Here is a 12,766-nt window from a genome sequence, read left to right as displayed (position 1 = left end):
CCTGGGAGAGATCAAGCAAAACTGGGGCATGGAAAAATCTGAATATTTGCAAGGTATGGTTTAGAGCTTGTAATATGATGCGACAGATCTAAGCTAGCTCAACTGTAACATATATATATACACACACATATAGGTATATACGTATAAACAGTCCAGTCTGTGTCCTGTGTGGAATACTTGATGCCACACAGATGTCTCCAGGAATGGAAGTGAAGGAAGATACTTCACGGAAGACAGCTTGCCTAGCAATGTAGTTTAAAATAGTCATTTCCCAAGTATGCATCATGCTTCAACCGTGGGTCTTGGGACCAATTTACTGTGACAAATTTTTTAAAAACAGTAATCTGTATTAAACTTCAAACAGAATAAGACAGAAAATATCAGAGCACATTCTACAGAGTTAGGCTAAGAATCTTGTATAACGTTTGCCTTATATACACATGATTGTGGTTGTAAGATGTGGCCCAGTCAAAAATACTTTGAAAGTCACCTGTCAAAGAAGCAGAGTCACGGAGTGGATACAGGAATTCCACTGTTGGGAAATTATATGGAATGATTATATAGAGTCTATTTATATACGGTTCAGTGCTAATAAGCCCAATGGAGCTAATAGAAGACAGGCTAATACATTTCTTACCTCTGGTGGTAAGGTTAGGGGGGAAAGTGGCTTCGTATGTTTTGCTTCAGTTCAAAAGCTAGACGTCTCTTCTGCTACGAAAAAGTGATTTTGTTCCCGTTTCCAGCATTCCCTTAGCTTGCTCCCATTTTCTCTTCTGCCCAGGAGATTGCATCAACAATTTGAAAGCTATAAGGAGCAAGTGAGAAAAATAGGGGAAGAAGCACGGCGTTACCAGGGTGAGCACAAAGACGATGCTCCGACCTGCGGGATCTGCCACAAGACCAAGTTCGCCGATGGCTGCGGCCACCTGTGCTCCTACTGCAGCACCAAGTTCTGCGCGCGCTGCGGGGGCCGCGTGTCCCTGCGGTCCAACAACGTGAGTAGAGCCGCCCACGGTGCGCACAGGTGGATGCGCCCCGCCACCCCCGTGACCAGAGCAGGGGACGAGCGATGCAGATAATTCATAAAAGATGCGCTTTCTGTATGTGTGTATCTCGATAAATGATTCCCATTCAACACCAACAGATTACCTATGGGAGTAAGTTTATTTTCTGAAGCAAGTAGTTAATGTAGATTTAGTATCGTGAATTATGAAACCCTTGAAGCGTGTTACCACCAATTCTTCTTGTACAAAAAAAGCAGAACAAAACAACCTACCTTGAATTTCTGCAACATATGTTTCAGATTGAATGAAGATAAAATCAAGGTAGATTGTGTGGCATTAAATTTAACCCAATGCAATCATGTATAAAGCAATAATTAGCCTCTGTGAGAGTAACTTCAAATTTGCTGTCATGTTAAAAAAGGAAAAGAGTGCTAAGTCTTATGAAAATTATTTGGATATTTAAAGAGTGTGTCAAAATTGTAATTTCGTGGGGGAAAGTGGTGGTTTACACTTATATCTTCCTAATTTGGAAAATCACAGTTAAAATTAAAGTGAACCTACCCATCAACATTGTATTCTTTGGTAGTGTATTTGAGTTGTAAGTAGGGTATTATTCTAAAATCTCTTCTAGGGGAATTAAGACATTTAGTAAAATAGATGCATTATTAAACTTAAGATGAGCCTACTATTTTCTTTGTAGCCTTAACTTCTCCGAGCAACAGCATCTTTATCTATGAAACTGTATGGTAGTAATGAATGCATATGGTTGTTATGAGAATTAAAACAATTCAAATCTATGCAACTTTAATTTTTCTTTATGTTCCGTTCTTATGGTCACATAAGTTTTCTTTTGTCTTCCTAAAAGTTATGTGCTTTAGCTAATCCTCGTATGCTACCTTAAAGCCTTTTGAAAACAAGCTTGGATTGAGATCGTGTCTGGTGCATAAAAAGTGCACAGGACCTATTTGTTAAATTTCCCTTCTTTAGTTCTTGAACACACTTTTCGGAATGAATTCTTGCAAATGAGACCTGTGATGGTATTCAAAATATTAACAACTCATGCAGTAAGGGTACTGTCCAATCTGAAAGGGTGCTGACGCTGAACGCTAGGGTGCAAATGGGCTGAGTGCCCATAGCTGTTGAATGCTTTTAACTTCACATTATAGGTTTGAGGCAATCCAATAACATAGAATCAAACTCATATTTTAAACAGGAGAGGGGTTTAAAGGAAGAGGTACCTAAGCTTTTGAGCAGACAAGCAGACCTAATGTAGTTCATCCATCTTTACTAAACCCATTCAATCTTGGAAAAAATATTCAAAAAACAAAACAAAACAAAGCACAACTTAAAATATTTAATCTTGGACAAAGGACACAAAATTGTATAAAGTTGTTTTTTTCCTGTGACACTGTAAATTTTGAAATACTTGTTATGAATAAATCTTCCTTGTGGGATAATTTATGGCTAAATGATTAACAGATTTCTTTTCTCATTTTTATTTATTACAAACACTTCCCATTCTTAGATTTTTCCAGGTCATAACTATAAATATTTTAAGAGTAATTTGATATAATTATTCATTCAAATTTTATGCATTTTAATATGTCTTTTCAATAATAGGTGGACTAAATATGGTAGTGAATTAAGTTTTCTTTCTGAAGAATGATTTAAATGTAGATTTAATAATCCAAGTTCTCGAAAGTTCTGAAATTATAGTGCCCAACTTTTGTACCTAACCTATAGCAGGATCAGTATATGTGTATTTTCAACAAAAGATTGAACAGTGACTATTTTTTGGTGAGAATAAATATTTACTTTTTAAACTACCTGTGCTTTTATACTTTAAAGTAACACATGATTGCTTTCTTAAAATCTGTTTATTAATATATGCCTTATTTTTGTTTTTCTCTTCTTTTCCCTCTCTCTTTACTCTGCTTCCTTGGATGCTTTCCCAAAGGAGGACAAAGTGGTTAGAATCCATGATTTCTTTTCTATCGTTTGTTATTACAATGCTGTGAACTTTATTAAGTGAATGTTTCACCTAGTGTTGTTAATCACTATATTTCACAAAGAAATTACATGCTAGGAAGAGCTCATTCGTAGCTCTCATTGAAAAATAAAATGAACATCTAGGAGCATTACAGAGTTTTATATTAATAGATAAAGTCTGAGTAGTTTGTGTTCATGGGAACGGTGATATTTTAACATAATTTAAATCATTATGAAGCTCATTTGTCCTCTTAGCTCCCTGAGTTTTGAGGATGATTCATCTGCCTTGAGGAACAATAAAGTCTAATGGGCCTTACCTTTCTCATCACCCATTGGACGCATGGCGGGTGATTTGAAACTCTACAGCAGGAGGAATGGGATGTACTGATTTAGTGGAGAGAATGGATCAAATTAAAATCAAGAGCTCAGAATAAAATGATTGTTCTATAGAACACAAGTAGCAGAGTTGTCATATTGAACCACAGTTTTGCTCTTTTCTTCTCCCTCATGCATTGAAATCATTCCTAAGGAAGTAAAAGGTCACCTTTAACTCTTATCAGTCTTGGAAATCACAGAGGATGTACTCAGTAAGATAGGAGACAAGTGGAATCTTACATCAGCCTGTCCTTTGCAGACATACTATACACTTTCATTTGGTGTAAATTACAATTTCCCGATATGAGACTGAGGCAATGAGTATTTTGGGTTCAATATATCAACTCAGCTGCCTCTGTTCAACTGTTTTAAAGTTTAGATTACATACTGCAGTGTGTAGGCAGCAAGCCTGACATTAAGCTGAACATTAACTTGTGTTTTTAAACTTGATGTTAGTATATGTTCATAAGTTTTTTCTATGAAAAAGAAATCAGGGTATTATCTAGGGTAGTTATTTTCACTAAATGTGTTTGCCTGTACCATTGGTGGTACGTGAGATCATTCTAGGGGCTATTATTTTAATGCAATACCGGTTTCCCCCACTATCTGAAAATAGAGATTTTCTATGAAAACTTTTGTAAGACCAAATGGCATAAAGAGAAGAAACAATTACCTCTGGACATATCTTGCTAACGAATGCACAAAATAAATCAGATAAGGCACAGATGCCCACAGACACATTTCAAAGCTGTGGTGGCTGGATGCTGAGATGCTGAGTGCAGTCCCTGGGGAAGGAGCTTGGCAGGGCTGCTCTCTCTGCTCTGGGTGTGTACTACCTCTATAACAGCTCACTCCAAAACAAACACGGAACGCTAATTTTCACATCTCACCTTTTTTCTTTCGTAAAAGCAAAGTGGAGTGAAGGGAACTTTTAAAAAGCGGGGGATACGTGTAATGTATTGTATTAGGAAAAAACATAATTAGACTATCACACTTTTGGTTTCATGAACACTACTTTGGATGAGTCTACGTTTGAAATGTAGGTAATTTTAAAATCCTTTAAAGAATAAAAGTTTAAGTACATAAATAATGCTGGTGTTGTGCAGACTTCAGCTACTTCCGTAGGGCTGGCCAGATTGATTGTTCCCATACAGGTAGGGTATTTGTGCTTGTTATGATTACTGACTCTGTAATAAGAATTCAGGGGGATTTTGTGGTTGTCAGTCAAAAATAGAATGAAAAAAACCTGTAAAATACAATCACTTTCAATTATTATCTTCACTTTGATTAGAACGCATATATCTACCATTTATGTTTAAGTACTCCGTCAAAATTTCATTAAAATGCTTCTTAGCTGATTGAGGTTGACGATGAATTTCCATTTTGGTCCAAGGAAACTGAAGCCAGATTTTGTCTTAGTTGTGTTAAAGAGAATAGCCAAGTATTAAGCAAAGTACTTGATTGCTATTTCTTTCCCTATTCCTCTGAGATCTTTTATTTTTCGTAGAGAAATTATAATTTACAGATGTGTGGAGGGGGTGCTTCTATGAGAGGAAAGCAAAGACTAATAAGGATGAATAAAACTTTCCTAAAAGGAATCTCCATCTTGTTCAATAAAATAATGATGAGGTCTACTTAGTTTGTTAAATTGGTGAATATAGTGACTAAAATACTAGTGTATGATATGAAGACCTAAGGATAGCTAGGACATAAATATTTCTTTACTGAGTCCAGTGAAAAGTATTAATGATCACATCTTTTGCAGCCTGGCAATATTTTATTTCAAAACTTCACTCTTAGCCTAAATCACCTCTAGTAATTTGGGAGATTGTGTACTTATAAAGAAAACAGCTTGCCATGAAGAATCACTTTGCACTTGACGCATGTACAAAATAATCTCATTATAAATTATTACGTGTGTAAAGTGCACACTCTGAGAGATAAAATGATAATTTTTATTTCATCGAAAGACTTCTCTGAAGTCTAAATATATAGGGATACTGCGGATTTCCCCACAGCCTGTTTAAATTGGTTTTTTTTTAACATCTTTATTGGAGTATAATTGCTTTACAATGGTGTGTTAGTTTCTGCTTTATAACAAAGTGAATCAGCTATACATAACCATATATCACCATATCTCCTCCCTCTTCCATCTCCCTCCCACCCTCCCTATCCCACCCCTCTAGGTGGTCACAAAGCACCAAGCCGATCTCCCTGTGCTATGAAGCTGCTTCCCACTAGCTATCTATTTTACATTTGGTAGTGTATATATGTCCATGCCACTCTCTCACATCATCCCAGCTTACCCTTCCCCCTCCCCGAGTCCTCAAGTCCATTCTTTACATCTGTGTCTTTATTCCTGTCATGCCCCTACATTCTTCAGAACCTTTTTTTTTAGATTCCATATATATGTGTTAGCATACAGTATTTGATTTTCTCTTTCTGACTTCCTTCACTCTGTATGACAGCCTCTAGGTCCATCCACCTCACTACAAATAACTCAATTTTGTTTCTTTTATGGCTGAGTAATATTCCATTGTATATATGTGCCACATCTTCTTTATCCATTCATCTGTCGATGGACACTTAGGTTGCTTCCATGTCCTGGCTATTGTAAATAGAGCTGCAATGAACATTGTGGTGCATGACTCCTTTTTTTTTTTTTTTTGGCGGTACGCAGGCCTCTCACTGCTGTGGCCTCTCCCGTTGCGGAGCACAGGCTCCGGACGCCCAGGCTCAGTGGCCATGGCTCATGGGCCCAGTGGCTCCGTGGCATGTGGGATCTTCCCAGACCGGGGCACGAACCCATGTCCCCTGCATTTGCAGGCGGACTCTCAACCACTGCACTACCAGGGAAGCCGCATGACTCTTTTTGAATTATGTTTTTCTCAGGGTATATGCCCAGTAGTGAGATTGCTGGGTCATATGGTAGTTCTATTTTTAGTTTTTTAGGGAACCTTCATACTGTTCTCCATAGTGGCTGTATCAATTTACATTCCCACCAACACTGCAGGAGGGTTCCCTTTTCTCCACACCCTCTCCAGCATTTATTGTTTCTAGATTTTTTGATGATGGCCATTCTGATTGGTGTGAGGTGATACCTCATTGTAGTTTTTATTTACATTTCTCTAATGATTAGTGATGTCGAGCATCCTTTCAGGTGTTTGTTGGCAATTTGTATATCTTTTTGGAGAAATGTCTATTTAGATCTTCTGCCCATTTTTGGATTGGGTTGTTTGTTTTTTTGATATTGAGCTGCATGAGCTGCCTGTGTATTTTGTAGATTAATCCTTTGTCAGTTGCTTCATTTGCAAATATTCTCTCCCTTTCTGAGGGTTGCCTTTTCTTCTTGTTTATGGTTCCCTTTGCTGTGCAAAAGCTTTTAAGTTTCATTAGGTCCCATTTGTTTATTTTTGCTTTTATTTCCATTTCTCTAGGAGGTGAGTCAAAAAGGGTCTTGCTGTGATTTATGTCATAGAGTGTTCTGCCTATATTTTCCTCTAAGAGTCTTATAGTGTCTGGCTTTACATTTAGGTCTTTAATCCATTTTGAGTTTATTTTTGTGTATGGTGTTAGGGAGTGTTCTAATTTCCTTCTTTTACATGTAGCTGTCCCGTTTAACCAGCACCACTTATTGAAGAGGCTGTCTTTATTCCATTGCGTATTCTTGCCTCCTTTATTAAAGATAAAGTGACCATATGTGTGTGGGTTTATCTATCTCTGGGCTTTCTATGCTGTTCTGTTTATCTATATTTCTGTTTTTGTGCCAGTACCATACTGTCTTGATTACTGTAGCTTTGTAGTATAGTCTGAAGTCAGGGAGTCTGATTCCTCCAGCTCTGTTTTTCTTTCTCTCAAGATTGCTTTGGCTATTCAGAGTCTTTTGTGTTTCCATACAAATTGTGAAATTTTTTGTTCTAGTTCTGTGAAAAATGCCAGTGGTAGTTTGATAGGGATTGCATTGAATCTGTAGATTGCTTTGGGTAGTATAGTCATTTTCACAATGTTGATTCTTCCAATCTAAAAACATGGTATATCTCTCCATCTGTTTGTATCATCTTTAATTTCTCTCATCAGTGTCTTATAGTTTTCTGCATACAGGTCTTTTGTCTCCTTAGGTAGGTTTATTCCTAGGTATTTTATTCTTTTTGTTGCAATGGTAAATGGGAATGTTTCCTTAATTTCTCTTTCAGATTCTTCATCATTTGTGTATAGGAATGCAAGACATTTCTGTGCATTAATTTTATATCCTGCTACTTTACCAGATTCATTGATTAGCTCTAGTAGTTTTCTGGTAGCATCTTTGGGATTTTCTATGTATAGTATCATGTCATCTGGAAACAGTGACTGTTTTACTTCTTCTTTTCCGATTTGGATTTTTATTTCTTTTTCTTCTCTGATTGCTGTGGCTAAAACTTCCAAAACTATGTTGAATAATAGTGGTGAGAGTGGGCAACTTTGTCTTATTCCTGATCTTAGTGGAAATGGTTTCAGTTTTTCACCATTGAGAATGATGCTGGCCATGGGTTTGTCATATATGGCCTTTATTATGTTAAGGTAAGTTCCCTCTATGCTTACTTTCTGGTGAGTTTTTATCATAAATAAAATTCTATGAATTTGTCAAAAGCTTTTTCTGCATCTGTTGAGATGATCATATGGTTTTCCTCCACCAATTTGTTAATATGGTTTATCACATTGATTTATTTGCATATATTGAAGATTCCTTGCATTCCTGGGATAACCCTCACTTGATCATGGTGTATGATCATTTTAATGTGCTGTTGGATTATGTTTGCTAGTATTTTGTTGAGGATTTTTACATCTATGTTCATCAGTGATTTTGGTCTGTAGTTGTCTTTTTTTTGTGACATCTTTTATCTGGTTTAGGTATCAGGGTGATGGTGGCCTCATAGAATGAGTTTGGGAGTGTTCCTCCCTCTGATATATTTTGGAAGAGTTTGGGAAGGATAGTTGTTAGTTCTTCTCTAAATGTTCGATAGAAGTCGCCTGTAAACCTATCTGGTCCTGGGGTTTTGTTTGTTGGAAGGTTTTTAATCACAGTCTCAATTTCAGTGCTTGTGATTGGTCTGTTTATATTTTCTATTTCTTCCTGGTTCATTCTCAGGAGATTGTGCCTTTCTAAGAATGTGCCCATTTCTTCCAGGTTGTCCATTTTCTTGGCATAGAGTTGCTTGTAGTAATCTCTCATGATCCTTCGTATTTCTGCAGTGTCAGTTGTTACTTCTCCTTTTTCATTTCTAATTCTATTGATTTGAGTTTTCTCCCTCCTTTTACTGATGAGTCTGGCTAATGGTTTATCAATTTTGTTTATCTTCTCAAAGAATCAGCTTTTAGTTTTATTGATCTTTGCTTTGGTTTCCTTCATTTCTTTTTCATTTATTTCTGATCTGATCTTTATGATTTCTTTCCTTCTGCTAACTTTGGGGGGGTTTTTTTGTTCTTCTTTCTCTAATTGCTTTAGATGTAAGCTTTGGTTGTTTATTTGAGATTTTTCTTGTTTCTTGAGGTAGGATTTTATTGCTATAAACTTCTATCTTACAACTGCTTTTGCTGCATCCCATAGGTTTTGGGTCATCATGTTTTCATTGTCATTTGTTTCTATGTATTTTTTGATTTCCTCTTTGATTTCTTCAGTGATCTCTTGGTTATTTAGTAGTGTATTGTTTAGCCTCCATGTGTTTGTATTTTTTACAGATTTTTTCCTTTAATTGATATCTAGTCTCATAGTGTTGTGGTCAGAAAAGATACTTGATACGATTTCAATTTTCTTAAATTTACCAAGGCTTGATTTGTGACCCAAGATATGCTCTATCCTGGAGAATGGTCCATGAGCACTTGAGAAAAAAGTGTATTCTGTTGTTTTCGAATGGAATGTTCTATAAATATCAGTTAAGTCTATCTTCTTTAATGTATCATTTAAAGCTTGTGTTTCCTTATTTGTTTTCATTTTGAATGATCTGTCCATTGGTGAAAGTGGGGTGTGAAAGTCCCCTACTATGTTTGTGTTACTGTTGATTTCCCCTTTTATGGCTGTTAGCATTTGCCTTAAGTATTGTGGTGCTCCTATGTTGGTTGCATATATATTTACAATTGTTATATCTTTAAATTGTTTTTGTCTTTGTTTTATCATCTGTTTGATGACAGGGTATTAACTTTAGATAACTCCTTTAGTAAATTAACACTTTGGTCTTACTAAGTGAACTGAATTACATCCTCTAAACTCAATTCCTTTGGGACTTCCTGTAAAATTTGATCAGTATTTCCTGTTTGGTGGGGGTAACTGGCTGATGAATAAAGCAACTAAAAATGAACTTGCTACCTTTCTAGTTAATCTTTATTTTCATGCAAATAAAAGTGTCAGGTGTTATATGTTAAGAGTATTTTATAATAAATGCCAGCAATATTCTGAAAAACAGAACATGACCATTTTCTTATTTTTTTTAATGTGAAAGCTACACATATCTACCTTTTATACATCATGTACAAAGAAACTTTTTTATATCAAGATAATTAATGAGGTACAATGTTTACAAAGTCATGATATTTTTAACTGGCTCCTCATACCCTTTCATTGGTGTTTGTTTATAGAAATCATACTAAATGATATGCTGATAAAGTATGTTTTTATAGAAAAAAACTCAAAGTGTAAGGGTTGGGTGGAATGGGACAGCACCAACTGAGTTTGGCACTGTCCTCACCCCAAGTCGTTATCTGTAGGGAGGTTGATTCTGGCAGCAATAAAGAACTTTGCTTTCATGGACTCTGTTTTAAATACCAAAATTGTTTTGTTTTGTTTTTACTCTCACTAGGGTTAGATAAATACAGGCAATTCAGTAGAATCATATCCATTTTTTAAATGATTTGTATGATTGTGTTAAATATTTATTCTCATTATGAAAAAAATCTCTCAGAATTATGCATATTTAGTCCATAGTATGATGAGCCATCTGATCATAATTTTCAACCTTCAATCTTTTGAAAAAAATGACTGTAAGAGTTTGCCTGCGTCCACTTTCATGTTTCTCTCTCTCTCTCTTTTTTAACTAGATGCTTTGATTATGGATTTCTTTGCAAGAATGTTCTCTTAGAGATTCTGCCCAGAAAGACAGTATGGGCCTAAGTAGAAAAGTTTATAAATAATAAACATATTAATAAGGAAATATTAGGGTACACTGAGAGGAGAACATTCATTAAGCAATTTAATTGATTAGATTTTTCAAGGTTTCTCTTACTGTGTCATGCTTGTCTGAGAGAGGAGTAAAACATCAAGTTGTAAAAACTTTCATTAGATAATGAAAATAATAAAATAATAAAAAAAAATTGTTACAAATCAGTTTTAGGGATTTGCTACACTTTTTTTCAGGGGCATAGAATTTTAATCTCTTGAATTTAGCATTACTATTCTGGAAACATTTGTTAATATTCATTAATCATTGGGATGTTTATAGTCCTGGTTTTGTCCCCACTCCTGAAATCATAGTGTAAAACCTTTATAAAACCTGTTTCCAGAAATTACAATTTCACAAACCAATGTTCAATACAGATGCCTCTTAGGGTGTAGAGAAAACCCTTCTAATTTAAGGAAAGGGACTGTGAGAGGCAGAGCTTTCACAAAGCTAAAGACTAACCCATGGCAAACTGCCTAGCTTTCTGTGAACCTAAGTGGTCAGATCTCTTGTTCATTTACCTAGAAGTAGAATTACTGTGTCACGTGATAGCCTTATGTTTAACAATTTGAGGAACTGACAGTTTTCCCAAGCAGCTGCATGATGGTATTTATGGGTTCCAATTTCTCCACATTCTCATCAATACTTGTTACTACCTGGATTTGTTTCTACTATAGCCATCATGTTGCCTGTGAAGTGATGTGGTATCCCGTTGTGCTTTTCACAAAGCTGTTTTTAAACCAAAATTATCAAACGAGTTTTATATCTCCAAGGATTCACTTTGTGTGGATTTAGATTCTTACATGAAAATGTTTCTAAGTGAGTCATTTCTTGAGAATAGATTTTTTTTAAAGCTATCATATTCAAAGCATTAGAAGTTTGGTTTCTTTCTTCTTTGGTGATTCTTTATGTCTCTTATGTTACAACTACATAAGTACTTATTAACCTATATAAAGCAATCAGAACAGGAGCTCTGTTGAGTTTAGGATAACTTGGAATCTAATATCTGTCTAGACCAGCTATCCCTAGGGTGCACACAAAGTAAGAGACTTTCATTGCCAATTGAAAAGACTATTTTTTAAACATGTGGAGAGAACTAGCAGCTTCTCTTTTACCATTCAGCCGTAGGTCCAAAATTAACACAGAAGCTTAAGCCCAGATTCTAAAAGACCATTCTTTTTTCAGCATGTGCAGGATATTTTCTTGAGTGATGAAAGCTTTCAGCAGTATGCAAATAGACCCACACAGAGACGCAGTGATGACCAGATTTTCTGTCACCAGCCATCCAACTCTCCATACATCCCTGAGGTCTTCCTCCAACAGATTTCAGCAGTAGATAGATTCCCTATCATTGCTGCTGCTAGTGGGGAATAAATTATTAGTCGCAAGCAAAGCCTATTTTATCTGATATTTGTATAGCTACTCCAGCTCTGTTTTGGTTGCTATTTACATGGTATATCCTTTTCCATTCTTTTAATTTAATCATACATTTGTCTTTGAATCTAAAGTGTGTCTTATACAAACAGCGTATACTTAGGTTTGGGTTTTTTTTTTAAATCCAGGCTGACAATATCTGCCTTTTGATTAGATTTGTAATCCATTCATATTTAATGTTTTTATTGATATGATTGTATTTTTGTCTCCTAGTTTACATTGTGCTTTTTATCTCTCTCTTTTTTTTTATTTTTGTTCCTCACTGTTCCTCCTTTACTGTTTTATTTTGCATTAATGGAGTATTTTCTAGGCATGTTTTAATTATTTCAGTGATTTTTAACTATTTTCTGAGTTATTTTCTCAGTGACTCTAGGGTTTCCAGTATACATTTTTTTCCCATCTTTATTGAGATATAATGACATGTAACATTGTGTAAATCTAAGGTATACAATATGATGATTTGATACATGTATCTATTACACCCATCTTGCCAGAATCTACTTCACATTTATACTACCTTAATCCCAGTGAAAGCTAAGAATGTCCATTCTACATAACCCTATTCACCCTTCTCCCTTTTTTTGTGCTATCGTTTTTATATATTTTATGTCTATATGTTACAAGTCCAATAATACATTGTTGTAACTATCACTTTATATGGTTTTATCTTTTAATGAAGCTGAGAGAAGAAATCAGAGCAAGTATACATTTACAGGATATGTTATATAACATTCTTATTTACTATTTTTGGTTCTCTTAACTTCTTCCTGTGGCTTC

General features: G+C 35.4%; 1 protein-coding gene across 21 annotated transcripts in view; it reads left to right on the top strand.

The window, feature by feature from the left end:
• RIMS1 (regulating synaptic membrane exocytosis 1) overlaps positions 1–12,766 on the top strand; it is a 474,653-nt gene that overhangs the window by 193,061 nt on the left and 268,826 nt on the right. For all 21 annotated transcript variants that reach the window (XM_060030385.1, XM_060030379.1, XM_060030380.1 and 18 more), the window contains one exon: positions 782–995. In XM_060030385.1, the coding sequence (XP_059886368.1) occupies positions 782–995 (214 nt within the window). The remainder of the gene's footprint in view (positions 1–781; positions 996–12,766) is intronic.

This window comes from Delphinus delphis, chromosome 14 (genome assembly GCF_949987515.2).
Source record: "Delphinus delphis chromosome 14, mDelDel1.2, whole genome shotgun sequence".
NCBI classification, from domain to species: domain Eukaryota; kingdom Metazoa; phylum Chordata; class Mammalia; order Artiodactyla; family Delphinidae; genus Delphinus; species Delphinus delphis.
Note: the sequence above shows the minus strand (reverse complement) of the source record. Positions and strands in the feature narration are given on the sequence as shown.